General features: G+C 43.9%; 2 protein-coding genes across 5 annotated transcripts; one reads left to right on the top strand and one right to left on the bottom strand.

Annotated features, from left to right (window-relative positions):
• Positions 1-82: 82 nt before the first annotated feature.
• On the top strand, positions 83-14,589 carry LOC114797933 (deoxynucleoside triphosphate triphosphohydrolase SAMHD1-like). 4 transcript variants are annotated; one of them, XM_028993246.1, is made up of 17 exons: positions 415-455; positions 3,153-3,219; positions 3,389-3,600; positions 3,730-3,802; positions 3,881-4,041; positions 4,133-4,248; positions 7,399-7,469; positions 7,552-7,719; positions 7,802-7,902; positions 7,982-8,090; positions 8,180-8,271; positions 8,591-8,706; positions 8,784-8,923; positions 9,378-9,467; positions 9,589-9,693; positions 9,874-10,011; positions 10,258-14,589. In XM_028993246.1, the coding sequence occupies exons 3-17, from the start codon at positions 3,509-3,511 to the stop codon at positions 10,435-10,437; spliced, it is 1,752 nt and encodes a 583-aa protein (XP_028849079.1). In that variant the 5' UTR covers positions 415-455; positions 3,153-3,219; positions 3,389-3,508; the 3' UTR covers positions 10,438-14,589. The 4 variants fall into 4 exon arrangements, with proteins under 4 accessions (XP_028849077.1, XP_028849078.1, XP_028849079.1 ...); XM_028993247.1 differs by lacking the exon at positions 415-455 and adding an exon at positions 513-530; XM_028993244.1 differs by lacking the exon at positions 3,389-3,600 and having other exon boundaries at positions 83-530.
• A 728-nt stretch (positions 14,590-15,317) lies between these two features.
• cables2a (Cdk5 and Abl enzyme substrate 2a) lies at positions 15,318-24,449 on the bottom strand. Its single transcript, XM_028993248.1, has 9 exons — positions 23,786-24,449; positions 22,075-22,158; positions 19,544-19,621; positions 19,191-19,290; positions 18,772-18,946; positions 18,578-18,675; positions 17,385-17,491; positions 16,878-17,082; positions 15,318-16,518 (listed from the first exon to the last, which is right to left on the bottom strand). Exons 1-9 carry the CDS (start codon positions 24,313-24,315, stop codon positions 16,378-16,380), a joined length of 1,518 nt encoding a protein of 505 aa, XP_028849081.1. The 5' UTR covers positions 24,316-24,449; the 3' UTR covers positions 15,318-16,377.
• Between the last annotated feature and the right edge of the window lie 1,279 nt (positions 24,450-25,728).

The following is a 25,728-nucleotide window of genomic DNA, read 5'->3' as shown; positions in this document are numbered from 1 at the left end:
TAAATAATCCTCACCGTTATCTTCTCTTTGTCTGAGCTGCTCGTGGTTTTTGAAAGCTTGGTCTCCTTGTGACCAGACATCTCTTCCTACACCCAGCAGTTTAGCAGCGACGTCGCCAAACTGGCCGAACTTGACGTGCGGCGCGGAGCGGCCAGAAGGGAGTGGCCGGAGTTTCGACTATCAGTTCAATCGTACATCGTCAAGAGAACCGGGGGACACTCCCAGGGCGCTGTTATTTAAAAAGCGAAACTGGTAAAGGGCTGCTGGATGGTTGCGTAACCAGCTGGATTAAGAGTTTATTATAAGCCACGTCACGTGGTCGCCCAGCTTTGACGCGATGGAGCCGAGCGGGGGGACAGGGGGACGGGGCGCGGACCCCCGGCGGTGGGACGTCGAGGAGACCTGCAGCTTCCTGCGGCGGGAGGGTCTCGGCGCCTGGGAGAGCAACTTCAGAGGTCCTTTTTTTATTACCATCTCCCGTCACGCCACGGGGAGGAAGTTGTGTTTCGATTTCAGTTCGCCTGCTGGTGGTGGGTTTCGTTTATTTTTATTTTTTTTATTTTTTAAATCGATCACTATTGTTCTTCAGACGAGAGCCTTGACGTTCGGAGCACTCTTTTTAGCTTGGTTTTAAACCTAACTGGAAATGTTTCACTCCTCTCATTTGCTGGGTCATCATTTTGCGTTAATTTATCTTGGTTACGCCCACCACCAAATAAATAAATAATGACATCATAGATCTGAATGAAATATTATTAAATACTTTGGTCTTTACATAGTTTAATGTGTTGACAACAAGATCACACAAATTATCGATGGAAATCTAATTTAAACAACCCATGAAGGTCTGGATTTGGAGTCGTCCTCCTCCGCTTATCCGGGTCCGGGTCGCGGGGGCAGCATCCCAAGTAGGGAACCCCAGACAGCCCTCTTCCCCAGCCACCTCCACCAGCTCCTCAGACCAGACTGGAGATATCATTTCTCCAGCGTGTCCTGGGTCCCCAGGGAGGCATTCAGGAGGCATCCTGACCAGAACCACCTCAACTGGCTCCTCTCGATGTGGAGGAGCAGCGGTTCTACTCCGAGTCCCTCCCAAATGTCCAAGCTCCTCACCCTATCTCAAAGGCTGTGCCCGGCCACTCTACAGAGGAAACTCATTTGGTCCACTTGTATCCTCATGACCATAGGTTAGGATTGGGACATAGATCGACCGGTAAATCGAGAGCCTTGCTTTCTGGCTCAGCTCCCTCTTCACCATGACAGATCATCATTGCAGATGATGCCCCAATCCGCCTGTTGATCTCCTGCTCCATTCTTCCCTCACTCGTGAACAAGAGCCCGAGATACTTAAACTCCTCCACTTGAGGCAGGACCTCTCTCCTGACCCGAAGTTGGCAAGCCACCCATTTCCGGTCTAGAACCATGATCTCAGATTTGGAGGTGCTGATCCTCATCCCAGCTGCTTCACACTCGGCTGCGAACCTACCCAGCAAGAGCTGAAGGTCAGAGCCTGATGAAGCTAGGAGGACAACATTATTGGCAAAATGCAGAGACAAGATTCTCCTGCCACCAAACTCGACACCCTCCACACCACGGCGGCGCCTAGAAATTCTGTCCATATAGGTTATGAACAGAACCGGTGAAAAAGAGCAGACAAAGAGTCCAACCCTCACCGGGAACAGGTCCGACTTACTGCCGGACCAAACTCACGCACCTCTGGTACAGGGACTGAATGGCCCTTAACCAAAGGCCATCCACCCCATACTCCTGGAGCGCCCCCCATAGGGTGCCCCTGGGGACACGGTCATAAGCCTTCTCCAAATCCACAAAACACATGTGGATTGGTTGGGCAAACTCCCATGCCCCCTCCATCACCCCAGCAAGGGTAAAGAGCTGGTCCACAGTTCCATGGCCAGGACAAAAACCACATTGCTCCTCCTCAAACCGAGATTCAACTATCGACCGGACCCTCCTGTCCAGTAACTTGGAGAGTACCTGGATTTGGAGTCACACTCAAAATTAAAGTGGAAAAACACACTACAGTCTGATCCAACTTTGATGTAATGTCCTTAAAACAGAAACTGTTGACACACTCCAGCCACATGAGGTCTAGCATTGGCTTGTATTAGGAGGAACCCAGGGGCCAACCACACCAGCATATGGTCTCACAAGGTGTCTGAGGGTCTCATCTCAGTACCTAATGGCAGTCAGGCTACCTCTGGAGAGCACATGGAGGGCTGTGTGGTCCTCAACAGAATGCCACCGCACACCATTACTGACTCAATGCCAAACCCGTCATACTGGAAGAACGTTGTGCAGGCAGCAGAACGTTCTCCACAGCGTCTCCAGAATATTGTTACCACTGTCAGACGTGAAAAGCATGTCCAGCATTCAAAAGTCATCAGCCAGAAAGCACAGGAACTGAGAGGTGGTCTGTGGTCACCCCTTGCAGAACCACGCCTTTATTGGGGATGTCCTGCTAATTGCCTATAATTTCAAAGAAATGTGATTGACTTGGAGTTAGCTGGTGTTGTTTAAGTGTTCCAGTAAATTTTTGAGCAGTATGAAACAACTATATATTTAATTTATTTTTAAAACACACCTCTAATTCAGCAACTCAATTTCTGAAACTTTTCCCACTTTTCCCATCTTAAATATGACTAAATTTGTATAAAGAAAAAAAAATTAGAAAAGGCAAAGTTTGCAACCTACTTTTGCTGGTCATCCATGTGTCTCGAGAAATGCACTCACTGTTATGCAAATGTTAAGTCTGTTGTGAGAAACGCACCAAAGCAACTGAGAAAAACTATAATTCAGCATTAGTGCTCTAAGTGGAGCTCATATGCTGTGTGATATTAGGCACATTTTTAATAGAAAAAGGGGTTGAGTAATACCAAGTATTCAATTTACATCACCAGATGATCATACATGCTATTACTTTTCTGGCAAAAAAAATGAATAAAGAAAATCAAAAAGTTCTTAATGCAACGTTTGTAAATTAATGGAATGTGTACATTTGGCTGGATATCATTTTCGCAGGAGTCATGACATCTTCATTTGATCAATGGATTGTGGATTTTTCTTTTCTTTTTGTGCTGACTGACTACGTGTGTACAAATAAATTTGAATTATCTTTTTGTGCCTTTGAACAGATCATCAGATTACAGGACTGCGTCTCTGCCACCTGAGTGATGTAGAGTTTGAGATGATGGATATAAGGTGAGGTCGTAGTGCTTTTATAGTACATTAAAATGTTTCTAATTTAATTGAATTTGGCCAACCAAAAGTCTAGCTAGGACTAAACTGCTTTTGTCATTTGTCATTCCCCTTGTTCTAATATGCGGCCCTACCACTTCTTAATAATCGTGCTGTTAAACACACATTTCAGCAAGGCTCTCAAGTTTGGAAGATTCCCTCTGCCATATATTCATGGAACACGCGCTTGAAGCTGAAACCCGCTTCCGGGATTTCTGTGCAGTAACTGTTAATGAGTTTCTGTGCGTGACAAATGCCACGTCTGGCACGTGAGCATGTCAACTTGTTGAAACAACTTCATTTCAGACACACCTCGCTCCGGAGGCTAGGAGGACCACCACGGAGGTGAATGCTTTGGTGTGAGAATGTTTGGGGACCGATGATACTAGATGTGCTAGTAAAACCGAGCAATTTTTTTTTATTTTTTTTGGTTAACTGCACTTTCCATTTGCATGTCTGTGGTGATTCTTTTAGGCCTCGGGGTGTGCGTCTAAAGATTCTTCACAGCATACGCAAAATGTGTCCGGCAACACAAGGCACCATGAAGGTAATGGTGCTGGTGAAAGCCTTCAAGTGTCTTCAGCACTTGACCGATAAAGATAAAGATATCTCTGTGTCCCCCCAGGTCTTCAACGACCCCATTCATGGCCACATTGAGCTCCACCCCCTGCTGATCCGCATCATAGACACGCCTCAGTTCCAGAGGCTCCGGCACATCAAGCAGCTTGGAGGAACGTACCTGGTGTTCCCAGGGGCGTCTCACAACCGATTCGAACACTCACTGGGGTTGGTCTTTGAGCTGCTTAAATTAAAATGCCTTTTCTCTCTGGATAAATGAAGTTTTCTGTGTCTGATTTGATTGTTATGGTTGGTGCAGGGTGTGCTACCTGGCAGGCTGTCTGGTCCAGGTCCTCAGTGAAAGACAACCAGAGCTGCACATAACTCAACAGGACATCTTATGCGTCCAGATCGCCGGCCTTTGTCATGACCTTGGTACGAACAAGAAGCATTTTTTTAAAAACAAGATTCCCTTCTTTTTACTATCATGCCTTCTCCTCCCTGTTTATTTGTCATACGCTTGTCCCATTACCTGTCCGCGCATCTCCCAGCTCCTCCCTGCAAGGTTTTTCAGTCACAGGTGTGATGCATGATGGTTTTTTTAATTAACATTAATCTGTGAAATTCAAAGGCTCAATACTAAAAAATAAATGCAATTTTAGGCAGCCATTGCAATGCAGTAATGAGATTGAATTGTTCCAATAGTGTCATTCAAGATCAGATAACTTGACTGTCAGTGTACAAAACACAGAAATGCCATAGAATCTCCATGATGAGTAAACATAACTTCTTTTCAGTCATTTCAATTCGAACATTATGCTGAAAACCCTTAGTCACTGACAGTAGAGCTTTTATTTTAATATTCTAAACTGTTCCGATCCAAACTGTTCCTGGGACTCCGGGCCACGTTTTCTGGATGTTTTTGTGTCTATAATGTGCCTGATTGTCCTTGAGTGTATCCTGAATGTGTCTAGTCCTTGTGACTTCACCCGGCGAGTTTTCCCTGTTGTGTTCCTGTATTGTGCTCAGAGCGGAGGTGGCCTAGCTAAGGAAACAGCCCCCGTAATTAGAAGGTTGCCGGTTCGAATCTACCTTTTTATCTACCACGGGAATTCACCTCAGTTTTTATTATCGGAGTCTACATTCCACCCAGCACTAATGTGAAGAGATTTCAATGATGCGAAATTCCATCAACATGTGGACTTTGCGACAAGAGAGGATAACACACTAGATCCCTTATACACCAACATCACCAGTGTGTACCAGGCACCCATCTCGGCCAATCAGACTACATCTCTGTTATGCTAATTCCAGCAAACAGACTGCTTGTCAGGCACGCAAAACCGGTTCTTAAGCAGGTGAGAATCTGGCAAGCAGGAGGCACCTCAGTGGCACCTTGGCAGATCGGGATTCGAACCGGCAACCTTCTGGATGTTTAGGGAGGCTGTGACCAACGGCGACAAGACCATCAACTTAGAGGAGTACACGACATCAGTGAGCAGCTACATCAGCAAATTCACTGATGAAGTTACAGTCTCCAAGTCAATCACAACAAGATCAAACCAGAAGCTGTGGATGACTGCAGAGGTACTGAACTGCTCAAAGCTCAAGACTCCGCGTTCAGAAAGGGTGACAAGGTGGCCCTAATATCAACGAGGACCAAACTGTCTCTAGCCATTAGAGCAGCAAATTGTGCACACAGCCACTTCCATGACAGCGGAGACACGTGGAGCATGTGGCAGGGCATCCAGGCCGTTACAAACTACCGGAGTAAAACTTCTGCCTTCTACCAGAATGACTTCTACGCTCGATTCGACCAACAGAAACGTGACTGTGAGGAAATCCATCCCTCCTTCCAGTGATCAGGCGGATGTGAGGAAAACACTTTGCGCAGTTAACTGACGAAAGGCTGGACCAGACACCATCCCTGGAAGATGCTCAGAGAATGTGCAGACCAGCTGGCAGATGTTGTCACCAACATCTTCAACAGCACCGCTGTTGTTCCATTGTGCCCATGCTGAGTCTTCCCATCATGATAAAGTGCTTCGAGAGGCTGGTCATGAAACATATGAAGAACCTGCTGCCCTCCACTCCGGACAATGCCATCGCCGCCACCCTGCATCTGACCTTGACAATAAGAACACAAACGTACAAATGCATAGTTCTATGCTGTTCACCCTGATGACCCACGACTGTGCAGCGATGCACAGCTATAAACCACATCTTCAAGTTCGCCGATGACACGACAGTTGTGGGTCTCATCAGCAAGAACAATGAGTCAGTGTAGAGAGAGGAGGTGCAATGACTGACAGACTGGTGTAAGGTCAACAATCTGATTGTTGACTTCAGAAGACAACGGAGGGACCACTCTCCACTGAACATCAATGATTCTACTTCCTACGGAGACTGACAAAAGCCCATCTCCCACCACCCATCCTCAGAACCTTCTATAGAGGGACAATTGAGAGCATTCTGACCAGCTACATCACTGTCTGGTTTGGGAACTGCACCGCATCGGACCACAAGACCCTACAGCGGATAGTGAGGACAGCTGAGAAGATCATCTGAGTCTCTCTTCTCTCCATAATGGACATTTACCACATGCTGCACCAAGGAAAGCCACCAGCATTGTGAAGGACTCTACACACCCCTGACATGCACTCTTCACCCTCCTACCATTCGGAAAAAGGTACAGAAACATTCGGGCCCTCACTGCCAGCTTCATCCCACAGGCCATCAGACACCTGAACACTCAAGGACTCTCCACTCTGGACTAACACACACACACACTCCTCCGTTATATTGTATGATTATCTCTCTGTAATAATATGTATTCATACACTGTTCCATTTTGCACAGCAATATTTGCACAATTTTACTTCGCACATTTATTTATTATTCATTTCACCCTTTTAGCGCTGTCTGTCTCATTGTTGTCCCTTGTATGCACTTTATGTAGACCAGTTTGTCGGTGTTGCACACAAGCACTTTGTCAGCTTCAACTTCAACTTCAACTTTGAATTCCGAACCTCCAATGTGCCACTGAGTAAAGCAAACGTGCCCACACACTGCTCCCCGGGCGCCTGTCATGGCTGCCCACTGCTCACCAAGGGTGATGGTTAAAAGCAGAGGACACATTTCATTGTGTCACCGTGTGCTGTGCTGCAGTGTTTCACAATGACAATCACTTCACTTTCATGTATTGTCATTTAATCCCTGTTTGGTTTCTGGAATTGTGCGTCTGCAAATCCTCCCTGCCCTGCATCCATTACAGTCCACAATAAAAACAAGACTAATCAGAAGAGTATTATCTAGAATGGACAGAGGCAGAAAGAGAAATGTTCTGAGAAACTGTGTGGAATCAGCAGAGAAACACAGAGTCTAAATACAGACTCATCTGGTTTCCCTGATGTGCCACGTCTATGGTGTTCACATATTGTGGTCCTTTTTAGTCTAAAACTGTATGCGGTGAGCTGTAAGCAGTGTTGCTTGGACTAAATATTTTCTGCCCAGGAGCTCCTACAGGAAAAGGGACTGAGAACTACTGCTCTTTAGAAACAATCTGAACATTCTTATCCCATCTAGGACATGGACCAATGTCTTACACGTTTAGTGACCTGTTCATCTCAAAAGTTCGTCCAGATCTCCAGTGGAAGGTAAAGAGAGTGTGACTTACCAAGTTTAACATAAATCCAGTTCAGTTTTTTTGAATAAGAACCACAAGTGTTCTCATTCCAGCATAAGACGGCCTCAGTGCAGATGTTTGACCACTTGGTGAAAGCCAACGGTCTGGAGTCTGTGATGGTGGAACACGGCTTGACGTTACCTGATGACCTGGTGTTCATTAAGGAGCAGATCGCTGGGCCGCTTGAGCATCTCACATCACCCCCTCAACCTCAAGGCTCTGTGAGTAACGAAGAGCCCCCACTAACCACAGACCCCAGGTTTCCATTTTGGTTCAGGAATGTAACTATTTTCTCCTCTCTAGTGGCTCTACAAAGGCAGATGTGAGGAAAAGTCTTTTCTGTACGAGATTGTGGCAAACAGGAGGAATGGCATTGACGTGGACAAGTGGGACTTTTTTGCGCGGTGAGCATTGTCTTCATCAGAGTCTGACCTGAATGGTTTGCTGATACTTCACTCTGAGCTGTTTTATGTTTGGGCACAGTGACTGTTACCACCTCGGCATACAGAGTAACTTTGAATACAGTCGTTTCCTGAAGTTTGCACGTGTCTGTGAAGTCAATGGGAAGAAGCACATTTGCACCAGAGACAAGGTTGTTGTGGAGCGCACACACACACACACACACACACCGCCGCCATTGGACAGTTGACTGCAGTGACTGCTCTTTTTTTCCTCCTGTAGGAAGTGGGTCATCTGTATGACATGTGTCACACCAGGAACCTTCTGAACCGCAGAGCTTACAAGCACAAAGTTGTCAAAATCATTGAGATCATGCAAGTGATTTTAATCAGCTCTTTGTAGGGTTTATATAAACAACATGCTCAGGTTTTGCAACCTGTGAATGTATTTTGTTAAAAGGTATATGGCAAACCGTAATAAAAATCATAATACTTTCCAAGTACTGACATTGTGACCAATAAGTACACATGAAAATCCAAAAATTCTTAAATTTTTTTTGTTTTACCTGCTTTTTATAAATCAGTTTACATACTCCTAAATTCACATGGTGCAATAATAAATACAGATTGCCATCACAGTGATATTACAGGTAATGTTATCACATCGCCTAACTTGGCATTCCATGTTTCACAGGATAACAGAGGCTTTTGTGAAGGCAGATGATCATGTTCAGATTGAGGGTTCTGGAGGGAAGCTTTTTACCATCTCTGGCGCAATAGATGATATGGAGGCGTACACCAAACTGACAGGTCAGTGTGCTTCAGGCTGCCGTTAAACTGGAAATGTCCCCTGTTCAAATGGCCTGTTTCTGATCTGTTTCTACCAGACAGCATTTATGAGCAGATCCTCTACTCCGATTCCAAAGAGTTGAGTCAACCTCGGGAGATCCTGCAGAATGTTATGTGCCGTCGCCTCTACAAATGTGTGGGAGAGACCTGTCCAAAGACCCACATTGACATGTCTCAGGTTAGCATCAGGCTTCAGGTTTGTGGTGTTCACACTTACACCATGATACTGATGGAATTCAGAAAACAGGAATTTCGTTTGCTTCTTCACAAAGTGAAGTGTTTCTTCATTTGCCTGTATATGTAAGCATTCCAGATTTAATTATAAAATGTCCAGATTCAATGGATGCAGACCATGTATTTTGCACCATTGTGTAAAAAATGGAAATCTTAATAAGAGCTGGCTGGACATCTACAGACTATTTAATGTATCATTCACGCAAACACTGTGAAAAAACTGTGGAAAATGCAACGGGATACACAAGAGCTGCAAAAAATCACCTCTTTCCTGCATATTCTATGTTTTGTATGCTGCTAGGAGAATAGGTCTCAAAATGTCAAAACTTTATAAAATGCTCGCCTACTCTTCAGTCTTGTGTATGATGATAAAGTGAATCTATGGCTTGGAATTTCAGGGTATGCTTTTAGACTGGGGTAAAAAACTTGCTGATTCCAAACCCAAAAGCACCAATGTGGACTTCCATGAGGAAGACTTTATAATTGATGTGAGTTGACTGAAATCTCCAAACACTCAAATACATTTAGAAACTTGTGCCACATGTGACTTGAAACATAGTTTTCTTTATTGCACTACTGCTTATAATGCTGTGTTGCATTGTTGCTCAGGTTGTCTATTTCGACTATGGGATGAAGAAGAAGAATCCCATCAACAATGTTTACTTTTACATTAAAAATGATCCCAGTACACCAGTCAAGATTTTCAAAAATCAGGTAGACAAGTTTGACCTTCATTTTTTTAAGTAGTCAACTTGCTGATCCATAGTATTATTGTGTTTAATTCAGATACTCACAATCAATGCGGTATTAGACCGTCTATCTACATGTGCTGCAGCTGGGCATTACGCCGTATTTTTGTCACGTGAATATGCTTGTCCCATTACCTGTCCACAGGTCTCCCAGCTCCTCCCTACAAGGTTCGATGAGCAGCTGATCCGGGTTTACTGCAGGAAGACCGATGAGCTGAACCTGGAGGCAGCCAAAAAGTACTTTGTGCAGTGGTGCCTGGACAATAACTTCACCAAGCCACAGGTAGCCAGCCTCGAACAAACCTAAACTCCCCCAATGCTACTTTCTTTTAATTTGATTTTCCCAGTCTCCCAAGACTCAGTATTGCGTGTAGTGCTTATTGCAAATTTGACTAATTACAGTAACCTTTTGTGAGTTTTACCAGTCATGGCAGACTGTTCTGATAAATTTGTGACTCCTGCATGCATGTAGACAGATTGGAATTCTCCTGTGCAGCTTATTCCTTTATATTTATTTTGGTTATTTTAGGATGGGGATGTTACTGCACCTGAAATTACATTTCCTAAGGACAGTTGGGGGAACAATGATAATGAGGATGACGAAGACGAGGCAGAACAGGAGGCCCAGGAATCAACAAATCAGACTGCCGATGATACTCATGGTCGACAGCAGATGAGAGTTAGGAGCTTATCATTTCCACCAGAATAAATGGTGCTCTCTGGTGTGGTAGAACAGTCCTACTCGGGCTTTCTGAGATGCTGACAACCCACTGGGTGTGGCTGTGTGTGACTATTTAACTGATGAAATCCAGAAAAGTAAGTATTATTGCTAGGTGGAATGGCCAAACCATATCACGATATATTTTAAACATTCATCAGCATTACATTATTGACGTGTTGTTTTGAAACATTTACACAGGCTTCTTCAAGATATAATACAGCATCAGGCACATTGAATGGGCTTACATTTACAGCATTTATCAGACGCCCTTATCCAGAGCAACTTACAATCAGTAGTTACAGGGACAGTCCCCCTGGAGCAATTTTAGGGTTAAGTTTCTTGCTCAGGGACACAATGGTAGTAAGTGGGATTCGAACCTGGGTCTTCTGGTTCATAGGCGAGTGTCTAACCCACTAGGCCACTACCATGGGCTTGAATGTAATGAGGTGTCAAAATATTTGCAGAGCTATGGTGTGCACAGCAGGAAAGTGTAAAAGGTTTAAAGTTATTCATTGTAAACTACATTTCCCATCAGGCCTTTGTACATTGTTCTTAAAACGTTCAGTCACAGGTGTGATGCATTTTTACTCATTTTTATTCAAAGGCTATTTAAAGGCTCAACAGAAACATATTTGTCCAGTATCCACCTTTGGAAACATTCTGAACATATGAAGTGATTGTCATTGTGGTACACTGCAGAACACAATGAAATGTGTCCTCCGCTGGGTGCCGGGGATGTTTTGGTATAGGTGCATTAATAATGGTGAGCTCACACCAGTCGTGGGTCTGTCACAGTGTCAGGATTTGTAAAAGGATACAGACATTTCACAGATCCTGCCTTCAAACAGCAACAACATTTATTTCTTATATAGCACATAATCACATACAGTATGTCTCAATGGGCTTTGACAGGCCCTACAGTCGACAACCCCCACACTTTACCCTTCTGCACACTAGGAAAAACTCCACTAAAGTAAACTCTAGGAGACAGAAAAAAGGAAGGAAGAAACGTTGGGAAGGAGTGATACGGAGAGGGACGCCCTTCCAGGGTCGAGTGAGCCTGCACCTGGTGTCAGTGCAGGGTTGGTGATGATTTGTCCAAGAAAAAAAAAGTGTCCAACTGGTGTAGTGGTAAAAAAAGTCCAAAGTGCAGAATAGAGCATCTGTCCATGTTTGGAGGTACTGGCGGACCCTCACAATATTACCCATGGTGCCTTGACAAAGGACGTAAACACAATGACTGTTACAAGGAGATGGTCTAGAGGGGAAAAGTATTGAGAAAGTAATGAAATGTTTTTGTGTCTGAAATTTAAGCGGCTTTGAATGCTAAAAAGCTATTAGAATTGCTATAAAATATAAGTCTCGGCTATAAACTTCAGTTTCAGTTTTTGAGTTTTTAGTTGCAATCTCTGTTATTCTGGAGCTCACCATATCATAGTAAGTGTTGAAGTGAGAAATCACTCTGTTCATGCTAAACAGTAGTATTCTCACAGTATTACACTCAAGTTCATGCTAGACCTTGTGATACTGCTGTGAGATGCTGCCACTAGTTTGCTCTTCTACAGAAATTTGCCTTTGGCTGCACTGCCAGCATCTAACACTATAGCACCCAATCTCATGCATTAATGCTGTTTGGTTTCATTGGAGAGCAGCTACAGAAATCCTTGCGCGAGTATTCCAGGAACAAGTCTTCTAGCAAGTTTCATAGTACTTGGATTCCTTTTCTAGAACATTGTCAATTGCTCATTTTCTTGATTGTATTACAACCGTACATGTACGCTTGGGCCGGTTGTGCATTGGGTGCAGTGTGTGCCGAATCATCATGTTCTTTTCTGGGTCAATTGCATGTCAGCTATTAAAGGATATATTAATGTCAAACTATGCCTTAGAAAGTGAGCCTCTATACATATATGTGTGTGTGTGTGTGTGTGTGTGTGTGTGTGTGTGTTTATTGGATTGGATTTAACCTGTACGGTGCATTTTATTATATTATTGTACCCTGGGGTGACAGGTTGGGAGAAATGTTTTAATTTGAAAAATAACGTTTATTTAAAAAAAAAAACCAGACTACACAAACACTAAATGGAATAAACGAAGAAACGACCCAGTAAAAATAATGTTATGGCAAATTGGTGTAGAGTCAAAGTTTCCTGATTCATTTTATTTACTCTACTGCCACAATATGTTACAAAAGGAGCACCACAATAACACATCAATAACAATAACAGGAAAATAATGTTAAAAGTTTGACTGCAATAACAGAGTTCTGAGGAACGTCATTACGCCTTTCCACTTTTCCCTCAATGTTACAAATAATCTGACTGCAGATAATTACATTTACATTTACATTTACAGCATTTATCAGACGCCCTTATCCAGAGCGACTTACAATCAGTATTTACAGGGACAGTCTCCCTGGAGCAATTTAGGGTTACGTGTCTTGCTCAGGGACACAATGGTAGTAAGTGGGATTCGAACCCGGGTCTTCTGGTTCATAGGCGAGTGTGTTACCCACTAGGCTACTACCACCCTTTACAGTACAGTAAACGTACGTATGTACCGAGTACAAGGGAGAGCCCCTGGATGCAGCCCGGCGGTCCAAACTGGTGGGAATCCCCCATTTTTGTCATTGGTTTGTCCTTGATGTAACACCTTCCTCATCTGCGTTCCTTTTGGGTTGAAGAAATGGGGGTGATGATCTTCAAATTGCTCTATTTTCAGCTGGGCCAACTGTGGGTGACAAGACACCTGAACAATTTGTGCTGCTCTAAACCACTTTCTGTACCTTTAAATGAACTTTTTGTAAACCTCCTTTCAGTTTAAGTTTTTTGATCCCTGTTGAATCTGCATAGGTGAACATGTCCACCTCACAGGATGTGGTCTGTGGTTTGGCCTATGAAAACACTGGTTCCAAACTATAAACCTGCATCCAGGCAGGAACAACCACTGGACTGGCGCGCTGTCCGCTGACACTCACACATGCACAACAAGGGGACAATTTAGAGATGCCTGTTCATCTGATCAGCATGTCTTTGTATTGTGGGAGGAAACCAGAGATCCCAGTGGAAACCCACATGGCAAGAAGAGGACATGAAGACTGTCAACAAGGCAACAACCTACCCTTGTAATGAGGCACGAGTGACAACCGCTCATCCACCGTGCAGTCCATAAAGAATTTGTAATTTTTTTTTGACAATTTAGGTTAAACTAAAGATTTCTTTTGTATAAAAATATTTGAAATGGATTACTTTCATTCTAGATGCATTGGTGCTGTTTTTTTTTACCTGAACAAGGCATTTTTATGGCCCGGATGCGTGTTTAAGGTTCTCCTCATCACAATGACAATCACTTCACTTTCTTTCCATGGACAGCAGCCTTAGCTGCTCCTGAACCGGCCGCTCCCTGCACTTCTGGGGCTTCTCTCCTCCGTCTGGCGTTCGTCGAGTCAGCAATAATAAGTTAAAAGAATGAAAAGTTGATCTGGCAAATCAAAACTTTTCAAAATTCTTCTTCTCTGGCTGCTATTGTCCATGTGTGTGGAGAGTTTGTAGTGAAATAACTAAAAGATGTATCCCAACTAGATTCTTTTTATTGACTTGTGGTATTTGGAGATAATGAACTATGGCAGATATTTACTGCTTGTTTCTGCTCTGATCAGTAGCCAGTGGAAAAGGTTCATGGTGCAACTGGCCACCTTGAGCTTGGCTCCTTGTTATCATGGAGATTGATGTTCATTCATTCAAGGCCTACCTTTCAATTCTACTGTTGCTGAAGGCTCAAATGAGCGGTCATTCATCCTGCAGAGAAAACTCACTGCAGTGCATTCTGTTGCATAGTTATATAATGCATTATGAGCATTTTTGGAATTATAAAACTATAACAATGCTGTTTAGTTCAATTATAATATGCCTTAATTATATAAGTATTAGATCACTAATTACATAACTATTATATAATATTTCATATTCCATATGTATAAGATACATGCAAAAATCTGGACCCTTTTTGGTATTAGGCTGCTAAAAGATGCCCAAGTTCATCTGATCCTCTGTTCTGCAGTCTACCGAATCATCTTTTTCTGTACATACTCAATATTCTGAAATGCAAGCAAATAAATAAATAAAGTCACACACTTTTACAGTCAGAAAATATATATTTGAGATAAAGAAATAAACGAAGATCTTACAAAACACACAAAGCACAACATGTAATTTCATTTAGAAAAAGAACATACAGTAAACTACCACTTTACAAATGCATGAGTAAAAGTTTGGATTCAGGTTAACACATCTTTCTCCAGTGCAACGTAAACTGACGTGCTGAAATACAAAGGCCTTCACAGTGCAACAACCTGCGTTTACTGCCATCGTTCTGCAGGTCCCACAGTCTCTCAAGTGCTCCTGTGCTTGTGTGTCTACCGAAACCGCTCCGAGCCCGACTAACGACTGACCCACTGCGCCATCCAAATTTCCAGTGTCAGGCACAGGCTGATGTAAGACGAATGCAAAAAACACAACAGTAGTCCACGACAGAGCTCTTCTCAAACCGCTTACAACAAAGCTAAGAACCCAGAATACCAAATACAGTTTTTGGTGAAAGAAAAGCAGGCACTTTCTGCTACAGGAAAACACAGTGTGCGTTAAGACAGTTATGAGTTGCCATTAGCAAAATCCCAATGGGGACGAAAGAAACATGAAATGGATGTATCAGATTTAGTCTACTGCAGTTTGGTTCACAACAACACACCTGAAAAATTGGCATCGTTTATCCAAAAAAAAAAAACAGAAAAAAAAAAAAAAAAAGAAAGAAAGAAAGAAAAAGAAAGAAATTTTGATAAACAATCAAAACATACAGATAAATTACCTGAGAAAGCAAAACATGAATTACTAGACTAGATCCCCAGCCCAGTTCTTATTGCAGATCCTTCCACTAGATGGCGGTCCAGTTGCATGAAGCATCCTAATGCATTACACATGACTGGACACCACTGCAGAAAATAGCAAGCGGAATGGACCTCCGGATTCCTACCTGCTATCTGCACATTCCTACACACAATTTACACAGTACAGAAATCATTTAAATAGACAAACTAATCTGCACACACATACACGTCACAGTGCTGAGTACATAAATAAGTCCCTAACTGATCAGCCACAACATGAAACAGTTGCTTACCTCAGATGAATACTATGCAGTCCCCAGATACTTTACACACTCACACTTTAAGTTACACAAGACTGTCCAAGATGGCAGACAGACAGATAGACATTAATATCTGAACATACATGCCAACCTAGAACAGAAAGCGGTCAATAAATACAGACATTCACATTTCTCATTAATCTAAGACATCATAATTGTGCAAATTGAAGTTATTAAAAAAAACAAAAAAAAAACATGAGACCACAAATAAATTATTTAAAAGAGAGAGGTATGAAGAAAACTATTACACATTTAGCTAAAGGAGGTCCCAAAAAAGCCCAGGATGAAAGCAAACCAGAAGAGCACACGTAATGTGCTCATTAAATGTCATCTCTAACATAGAGCATTCGACTGGATACGCATCGGAATGCAAAATGTTGCCAAATTCCAGGCAGAACACAAATCACACTTCTAATTAACCTCGACCCTTTTACCACAGCAGCTGAAACTGGGATCAAACTAAAAAAAAAAGATTGCAGAAAATATGGTCTTAAAAATTCAACAAGAAAGAAGTTTTAAAAATGGCTGCAAATCTGGAGGGTTTTTCTTTTAGAACGGGCCAACTTACTTCCAGTATGTTTTACCAATGCAACTAAATAGCATGGTTCTCACTCTCAAATAACAAAATCATTTTAAGAGGCTCGTTTCGTAAGGCTCGTGAGGGTAGCATAACATAGGAAGGACGTGAAAGGCGGGGTCCATCTTTAAAAATTCCCACTGATTGGGCTAGGCCTGCTGTACCAGCCTGCGGTAGTGAGGCATAACTTTGCGGTCAGGAAGGTAGAGGGCCATTTCCAGCGCTACCAGGACCGTGAACTCCAGTGGAATCAGCTCCCTGCGGTTAATCCGAAAGCGCTCCTCTAGTTTCTGGTCATGGAATAAAGGGGGGAAAAAATTTGTAAAAATAGTCACATGATCATATTTAATTTCATATTTGTAATTAAATGAACTCCAAAGTAGCCATAACACACAGCAGTACATAGAGCTCTGGGAAAAAAAACAGGACTGCAGCAACATTTTTCAACAATTTAGATAAATATATGTACATGTATTGTTTATTTAAATTATAAATATTTTAAGAAGGGATATAGTTAAACCGAGATTAAATAGGAGCAAATAATCCAGATGGCTGCCATTTTTCCCCCCAGAGCTGTGTGCATATTATACTTTATAATATAACCCTGACCAGTAGGGGGCAGTGGTGCAGCAGGAACACAAAAACTCACATCAATGAGCTGCTTGACCTCGTGCTTTTTCAGGTCACTGCTGATCTTGGCAGCAAGAAGCACGCAGGCGGCCGATACAAGCTTCCTGTTGTTTTTGTTCAGGCGACCCTGCAGTACCAGTTTTTCAAAGTAGACGTGTGCCATCGCCACTGTGACTGGCTGCAGCCCACATTCCTCACTCACTGCACGCATTTCCCGTTTCAAGCTGAGGAGAATAGGCAAGATGTCATTTAAAATAAAGAAAATATATATATATATATTTTTTTTTATATAAAAATGGGAAAAAGGACTAATATAATCACCACATATTACTTAACAATCTTAATCATGTAGATACAAGCATTATTAAAGCATGACCCTCAACAGAAGAATCAATGCAATAATTCAGATTAATAAAACTGTAGACGATGAAATAAAATAATGCATAATTATGCATTGGGCAATATGTATTTGCCATATTCACAGTGTAAGCAGCTGGCTGTTGTGTCTCTCCGCTCAAGGCTATACCTTCTGATCTTGCTCAGGGTCAGCTTGATGTGAGGAAACTTCTCCTTGAATGTCTCGTTCATGTCTTTCTTCAGGTCTGATGGTTTCACATACTCAATCACAGTGGTCTGAAAGAGTGACCAAATTTCAGACCTCTGTAGAGATGCCATATAGCCATGCCATAGTTGAGATTTTATGGGTGTCAGCAGAGTTTGCTGGCAATATGTCAGTGAAGCCCAATTATAAGATTTTCACTATCACTGCTAACCGCTTATGTTGTGTGTTCATAAAAATTCACACCATCACACGGTTGTTAAGAATAGTACTCATTGGAAGCAAATTTCAATAATAAGCATACAGTTAATCACTTTTTTCACATTTTATGTTACAGCCTTTTTTCTATACACAACACCCCATAAAGACCATGTGGGGGAAAAAAAAAGTCTGAGTTCAAAAGCACTGTACATTCCCTCTATCCTGACTAGTCTCTCAGTTCCTGCAGCTAAGAAACATCTCAACAGCATAATGCTGCCACCACCAGGCTTCACTGTGGGGATGGTATTACCTGGTGAGGACAATGTTTCTGTAACATTCCCCAGATTTGTTCCTAAAGACAATCCTGTCTCAGAGGTCTACAGACATTCCTTTGACTTCATGCTTGGTTTGTGCTCTGACATGAACTGTCAATTGTGGGACTTTATATATACGGGTGTGTGCCTTTCCAAATTATGTCCAACTGTTTTTCCACAAGAGGACTCCAATTAAGCTGCAGAAACATCTCAAAGGTGATCAGGGGAAACAGGAGGCTCCTGAGATCAATTTTGAGCTTCATGGCAAAGGCTGAATGTGAAGTACATTCTTAGTTTATTATTTTTAATAAATTTGCCCAAACCTCAAGTAAACTTTTTTTCATGTTGTCATTAAGGGGTGTTGTGTGTAGAATTCAGAGGGGGGAAATTAATTTAATCCATTTTGGGATAAAGCTGTAACATAAAATATGGAAAAAGTGATGTGCTGTGAATACTTTCTGGCTGCATTGTAATGACAAGCGTAACAATATCAGTATTATATAAGAACAGTTGTAATACTTAAGCTTAAAATTATTTTTAAGACTACACTAAACTGACTGTTTAAAGGTGAAAATATGAACTGTTCACTGATGTCACACAATCCTTTAAATGATAGTTTTGCACTCAGCAACGGCATAAACTCACCACATATGAGGCAAATATAAGGACCCTCTTGTGTTTCCCACAAGGCCATTGAGGGTCACTCAGAAGGTTGGGGTCATAGTCAGCCAGGTCATCAATGCCTTAAAAGAATACACCGCCACCATTACAAGCACATAACTGACAGCGAGAACCCCCACCACCACCACACACATCAACAGAATTAAACATGTGCTTACTCGGGTCCTGTGTCATTGCGCTATTAAGGCGCCCCGGCATGTAGGCCCTCTGTGTGCTGTTCCGATTACAGGACATGGGTGTCTGTGCTGCCACCATGCCAGCATCAGGCGGACCGCTACTCTTCTGCCGCACCAGGGCATTGGTGGGGAGGAGGAATCGGGCGTAAGACACAGTCTACGGGGCGCCACATAAAAACAAGGTATATAATAAATGTGATGCTATTAAATCTGTGTTTCGTAAAATGTAGAATGTTTTTTCCATTTATATCACATAACATTTCTACCAGGACAAACTCTCCTGCTCTATTTATTTTATTGAAACATGGTGGTCAACATAAAACTTGATTAAAAAAAATAACAACTCAGATGTCCACGAACGTTGATCTCTCAGGCCAGAGACACGCTCTCGCTGATCCTACCTCACCCATCTCGCCCAGCTCCACCCCCTCCAGCCCAGGCACCATGTCCACCACGCTCCCCGAAGGGTGTCTCTGCCGCTGGGCATCTTGCCTTAGATCACTGGATGGGAAGTGGAAAGGACTGTTTTACAAAGTCAATAATTATCTCCAAAATATAGACATAGAAAAAAATGCAGTAACATGCCACTTGTTGACGTAATCTGCAGTTTATTTCTTAATTCCCACATCTAGGAGAAGTTACTCAACAAGTCAAGACATGTGACCTGTACAGCACCAAAAGCCCAGTTGTGTGTGTCTGGATCAGAACTTCCTGATGAAGCACATACTTGCATGTGTGTGTGTGTATTCTGTACCTGAAACGATAGTTGTCCCCATAAGGCAGAACAGAGAAGGTCGAACACATGGACCGTTTGGCACAAATCAGCACAACCCTGTGGAACACAGAAAGACAGTCAGTCCTCCACAAAATCCATGGTTTAAAAAAAAAAAAAAAAAGAAAAAAAAAAAAGTTGTATACCTAATATAACTTGCAAAAAACCTGTAAAAAAATAATTCTCTACACCCCATTTGCACAAGGCACTGACACATTGAGACTATTCAACATCAATACGAGTTCCCCTATGGTCCTGCAGTGGCTAGAAATGATAATAGGTGTAAAGAGTGCTTTGGACATTCTGCTGCACCGTTCAGACGCTCAGATCTGGAATTTGTCCCCTTATGTCGTCATAAGGGGGAAGGTTACCTCCAGTTTCTCATGCTTTGCGCGTCCCCTGAAACATCATCTCCAACTGTCGTGACTTGAAAATGTGGGAAGCATTGCAGTTGCTCGCTGCTCTCCTCCTCGTCCCGCCTCGCTCCTCCTCATCAGCATTTAAAGCTACAGACACCGAAACGGCGCATCCTGAGGAGATCTCATTGTGGGACTGGCTAAAAGTGGCCGTAATTCTGCACCACGGCCGAATTTCGGAAAGCTACTTCAGATACAGTATTAGGGGGACGCTAAGACTGATATAAAAGAAAAAGAAAATTTATAGTCACACAGGAAGGAATTTTTTTTTTCCTTCCATCGCCGTTTTAGTGACGCTCAGGCTCCGCCCCCCAGCAGCTGCAACGTCAGGACACGCGCCGTTAACCGGGCCGTCAGTCACTCCACTTTACCAGAGCATCGCCTCGCAACACGGAGCATTACTCAGCACAGCCATCCCAGACAGACTCATCCATCAGTCTGGTGCTCGGCGCGGGCACGCACACCATCTGCAGGCCGTCTCTCACCCGCCCCCCTCGCTACCACACAGACGTAGGCGGAACAACGTCAGAGAGCACGCTCGTCACCGTAACCGCCTTGGAAAATCCTGTTATAATGTCAGCGCTGACGGTCGGTGAACGTAAGCGAGCAACGGGATAAATACGTGGGAAATATGACCTGTTCGGGGCCCTTCTGCTGCATGTATATACGTTAAACTAGACCACATTTACAGCATTGGGCAGATCAACTTACATGAGTGCTTTGAAGTGTCCATCATTGACATTTACATTTTACATTTACAGCATTTATTAGACGCCCTTATCCAGAGCGACTCATAATCAGTAGTTACAGGGACAGTCCCCCCCTGGAGCAATTTAGGGTTAAGTGTCTTGCTCAGGGAGCAAGTAAGTGGGTAGTAAGTGGGATTCGAACCCGGGTCTTCTGGTTCATAGGCAAGTGTGTTACCCACTAGGCTACTACCACCCTATTGAAAAGCCCTCATTTGATTCACTATGGACCAATCTGTAAATATGATTAGCTTAAAACAAACTTAACAAAATTGTATCTAAGCATTTTGTAAAAAGGAAAGTTTTTAGCCTGCAGTTGAAGATCTTTGGTCACTCGGCTGTTCCACCCTCCATTTCCACCAACTAGGGGCTCGGCACATGGCTCCAAGCCCCCCTAAAGCAGAAATAATAAACGAAATGCTTCGCATGCAGTTATGGGGACAGTAATCTGATTAAATGGCCCGGCAGCTATAACCACGGCAGCTCGACCAAGCTGGTTTTAATCACAGTTACCACACGGGAGACCCACTTCGACCTCACACACTGTTCTGGTTCATCGGGGTGGGCTGCTATTTCAGGAGGAGCGTCTCCAGTGTTGGCCGCCGCCGTGCGTATGATTTCACTCCGCAGGCATGCACACGTCCGAGCAACAAGCAGCCCTCCCGCTCGCGCTAAAGCAGGTCCGCTGGTCACTCACGCGGCCCAACGTTTCTAAACCACAAGGGCGGATCATGTTATTCCTGCTGCTCAGTTCTCCCTATCGGCTCGTTGCTTCTACTTTAACACACGGGCCGGGACGCGCGTTAAAAAATAAGCCCAATTCGATCAGAAGCCACTGCGTGTTTTACGCGCACACTGATAAAGGCGAGTACCTTCGTATGTGCCCCCCCCCACTCAAGTTGTTCATTGCAACAGAAAGGAACAGAAGGCACCTTGAGGTAGGTGTGTGTGTGTGTGTGTGTGTGTGTTTATGGAAGTAAGAAGGGTGCTAGTAGCCTAGTGGGTAACGTACTCGCCTGTGAACCAGAAGACCCAGGTTCAAACCCCACTTACTACCATTGTGTCCCTGAGCAAGACACTTAACCCTGAGTGTCTCCAGGCGGGGGGACTGTCCCTGTAACTACTGACTAAGTCGCTCTGGATAAGGGCGTCTGGTAAATGCTGTAAACGTAAGACTAAGTGGCTGTTTTATAGCGTTACTGAGAGAACAGAAGAGAACAAGTGTGGAAGACGAGGACGCAGGAAAAGAGAATGCAGCAGCAGGTTTTTATTTCTACATGTGAGATTCTCACACACACACACACACACACACACACACACAAACACACACACACACCCCAAGGACACACACCTGCTGCCTCCAGTGTCGTACTGCCTCATGTTCTTGATGAAGTGGACCTTCTTGTGCGGCCGCGTTCCCGACGTGCTGCGCAGCCTATATGAATGACAAAAAAAAACAAAAAAACTAATAAATAAAACGCACAACAATCTACAGCAACTTTCCCGGTCAAGTTCTAACGCAGCTTTGAAGGGAACGTCTGAAGGCGCGAGCGGCCCGCGTTTAGCGTCGCGCTGTGGGGAAACGAGGGGACAAGCGAGAGGCCGTGAAGGAAGCCTTCCGGTGGCTGGACAAACGTGAACGGCAGACGGCAAAACCACGCGCCGATGCCACAGGGCGACTCAACCGGTTGGGCAAAGAACCGGCTGCCAGGCAACTCTGATAATCCACCGACTCGCACCGGATTTTGCGATTGCCTCGCCACTTTCCTGTAAACAGCGGTCACGATAACGGCTAATGGCGGTTCGCTTACACCGTAAACAAGATCAGGACTGTCAGCCACGCTGACAAATATTACCCAAAAGGAAACATGGTATTTACGCCTAGAAAAAAAATGTCTAATTTGTAAGTTTAAAGGAAATTGTAATAATGACATAAAAGGGTCAATTTGAACTATTTAATTCAGAATTTAATCAACATTTAATAACACTTCCGGTAAAAAAAAAAAAAACATCTGCGGTCAGTGTCTTCTGGGCCCGAAGAAAATGATAATGTACAGTACAGGCCAAATGTTCTCAAGACCATTTACATTGGTAGATTCTCACTGAAGCCAACAAGTGCTAAACAACTCTGGGAACTCATTTCAGGTGACGACCTCTTGAAGCTCAACGAGAGAATGCCAAGAGTGAGCAAAGCAGTAAAGGGCGGTGGCTATTTTGAAGAAACTAGAATATAAAACATGTTTTCAGTCATTTCACCTTTTTTTTGTTAAGTACATAACTCCACATGTGTTCATTCATAGTTTTGATGCCTTCAGTGAGAATCCACCAACGTAAATGGTCATGAAAATAAAGAAAACACATTGAATGAGAAGGTGTGTCCAAACTTCTGGCCTGGACTGTATATCGGTCCGTTTCATTGAAGCGCTACGCCGAATGTCCAGGACCAATATATAAAAATCCCATCTGGTTTTATTTTAATCTAATATCCATACACTACCAACTACCAAGTCGTGTACTGAAAAGCAGCACATTTGAGGACCGACTCGTGTTCCGACTTTGCTCGACTTCCACGAAAAGAAAATGTCCTTCCAAGTCCCAGCCAAGAGACGAATAAAACTCGTCTTGTATAAAAAATCTTAACCGCAACCTGTATGCTGGCATGACAACAGCCCCCCTAAAAACATGCAGCATAGAAAATCATATCAATATTCAGGGTTTAATTCGCTTGAAACGATGAATGAATGAGGCGCATTATTGGCGGTGTCCAGGAATACTTTACCGCCCGCGTTTTAGCCAAATCCCGGCTGAGAGGAAACGAAAGTCGCCCGAAGACTCTGCGAGCGGACGCGGAAGTGCGAGAAAGTTTTTATTTCGGACCCCGCTGAATATTTCAGGCGCCGCGGCGGGTCCCATTACATCGGGTCATTAGATAATAAGGACGGACGCCGCGACTCAAGACGCCGCTTCTCCGGACGAAAACGTCATAATCGCGCCGAAACATGGCAGCACAGACGCACGGAGCGCGGCGCTGTAATAAAACTACGGTCGTTTTACTTCTTTACCTTCCCCGCGGGTCCGTGGGTACGGAGCTGCCGTTCTGGAGGGACGGCGCGGTCGGCGACCTGGCCGGGTTCGGGGACAGGGGGGATCCCTGAGAGGACAAAGGCTCGGCCTTTCCGCCGCCATCCAGCGGCAGCAGCAGATAGTCGGCGCCGCCGGGTCCCGAATCCCCGGCCCCAGACAGAAGCAGGGCCGAGGGCAGGGTGCTAGCCCTCGGAAGCGGCGTGACGGCCGAGCCGCCCCCGCTGGCGGAGGTGGACAGGTGCGTGATGGTTCCGTAGCTGCTGGTCGTCGAAAGCGCCAGACCCGCCGGCGGAGCGCCGACCTCCTCGCTCCGGCTCTCGGCCTCTTTAATGGCCGAGCTCCCATTGCTGAGGCGGTACACCGGCCTCCCGTCTAATGATATGTTGGTGAGGAACAGCAGAGCCGCCTGTCGCCGACGCGAGTCTTTAGTCCGGCGCAGGAGCTCTTTGTGCGGCTTGGCTGCGCTGCCGACTGTGGCGCGCTGCGGACCGCAGGCGGCGGCCGCCATTCTCGACTGAGACCAATCCGCGCGCGCACGCGGAGCGGTTCGGCGGCAGGCCACGCCCACCCGACTCTGATTGGCCTGCGGCCGAATCTTTGTGCGCCGCGTCAGCCTATCGGTCGTTTCGACCTTACACTGTTCTGTTGCGAGTTTCGAATATGAATGAAATCAAAAGCATTCAAGTTTATCATATAGATTACAAATACTTTCAAAGCAAGTATACATCGACAATTGATAGGGATTATTAAACGAAACATTCTGAAAGTTAACCATGTTTCACACTATAAAATGTAACTTCTTCCGTAGTGATTTTTGTTAATAGCAAAATGTATTTAGCCTGTAGGACCTCACATCAACAACCTTTGTCAGCTGAGTTCACAAATAACACTCATCCTAAAGTACAAAGAAAAAAAAAAACTTTTTGGATCATAAATCTGTGGTATTTTCTTCCTTTGCCAAGCATACGGAATGCTGTAATCTTCTTTTAACATGTGGCAACGCAATAAACAATTTCGGAACAAAGCCTGTCACATGCTGTATTTTATCTTACATTGTTCCCGTGTATCCATTTCTTATCCATTTTGTGGACTAATATATGACATGGCTTCATACATATTTCTGATTCTGTATATTGACTAAAGTATTTTTTGCAATGCAAACAAAGAGGTAAAGCCTAGCATTATTTCTTGACCACTGGAAATTTTGAATCAATCATAAAGCTGATCAACAAACTTTTTAAGAAACGTAATTATAATGGGTCTGCAGAGGTAAGTGGATAATTATTTGTGTGGCAGCTCGATCCTCTTACTGTGAGCTCTCGGGTCTCGGTCTAGACTTGTTGTAATCCCTGCGCTGTGAGACAGGATTTGGCTTCTTAGTGCCACTCAGTCTATTGAGGGCAGTCTGCTTCTCAAGGAGACAAGCGCAGCACAGCACTCTGTGCTCCTGTGTGTTCAGCTTTTTTTTTTTTTTTGTCAGTCCTCACTACATCTCGTCTCTCTCTCTCACTCACTCAGTCACATTCGTGAGCAAGATCTCATTAACAGGTTTTGTTAACAGCGCCAGAATAATCTTCCTCAGGTCAGCAGGCCAAAACCAGAACAGAGACCTTTAGATTGCACAATCCTGAGTGTCATGCCATACTAAAAATAATAAATACAAAAGCCATACTAAAGCCATACAAAAAAAAATACAAGGCAAACATAGAGCAAACCAGATGGAAAGAAGGGACATTTTGCCCACCAAATACCATTTTGCAACATTTAAACATTACATTATGACGCATTTATGGCCCAGCAAAAAAGACCAGACACTACTTTGGATCAGCTCATTCTTGACAAAAACATTAATTCCATGCTCTTTTAGAATTCCCCACAGCAAACGCACAACACTGATTAGCATATTGCTTTTGTTGCCTCA

Source organism: Denticeps clupeoides, chromosome 10, assembly GCF_900700375.1.
Source record: "Denticeps clupeoides chromosome 10, fDenClu1.1, whole genome shotgun sequence".
Classification (NCBI taxonomy): Eukaryota; Metazoa; Chordata; class Actinopteri; order Clupeiformes; family Denticipitidae; genus Denticeps; species Denticeps clupeoides.
This window is presented reverse-complemented; position numbering and strand designations above follow the sequence as displayed.

What these genes read in the sequence shown, in the direction of transcription:
- LOC114797933 (XM_028993244.1), top strand. Translation starts at nt 338, where the DNA reads ATGGAGCCGAGCGGGGGGACAGGGGGACGGGGCGCGGACCCCCGGCGG. An exon ending in CGGCCTTTGTCATGACCTTG is followed by an intron (nt 4,249 to 7,398) that starts GTACGAACAAGA and finishes TATCCCATCTAG; the next exon opens with GACATGGACCAATGTCTTAC. An exon ending in CCCCTCAACCTCAAGGCTCT is followed by an intron (nt 7,720 to 7,801) that starts GTGAGTAACGAA and finishes TCTCCTCTCTAG; the next exon opens with TGGCTCTACAAAGGCAGATG.
- cables2a (XM_028993248.1), bottom strand. Translation starts at nt 24,315, where the DNA reads ATGGCGGCCGCCGCCTGCGGTCCGCAGCGCGCCACAGTCGGCAGCGCA. An exon ending in AGCTGGGCGAGATGGGTGAG is followed by an intron (nt 18,947 to 19,190) that starts GTAGGATCAGCG and finishes GGCGCCCCGTAG; the next exon opens with ACTGTGTCTTACGCCCGATT. An exon ending in TTATATTTGCCTCATATGTG is followed by an intron (nt 17,492 to 18,577) that starts GTGAGTTTATGC and finishes TCACTCTTTCAG; the next exon opens with ACCACTGTGATTGAGTATGT.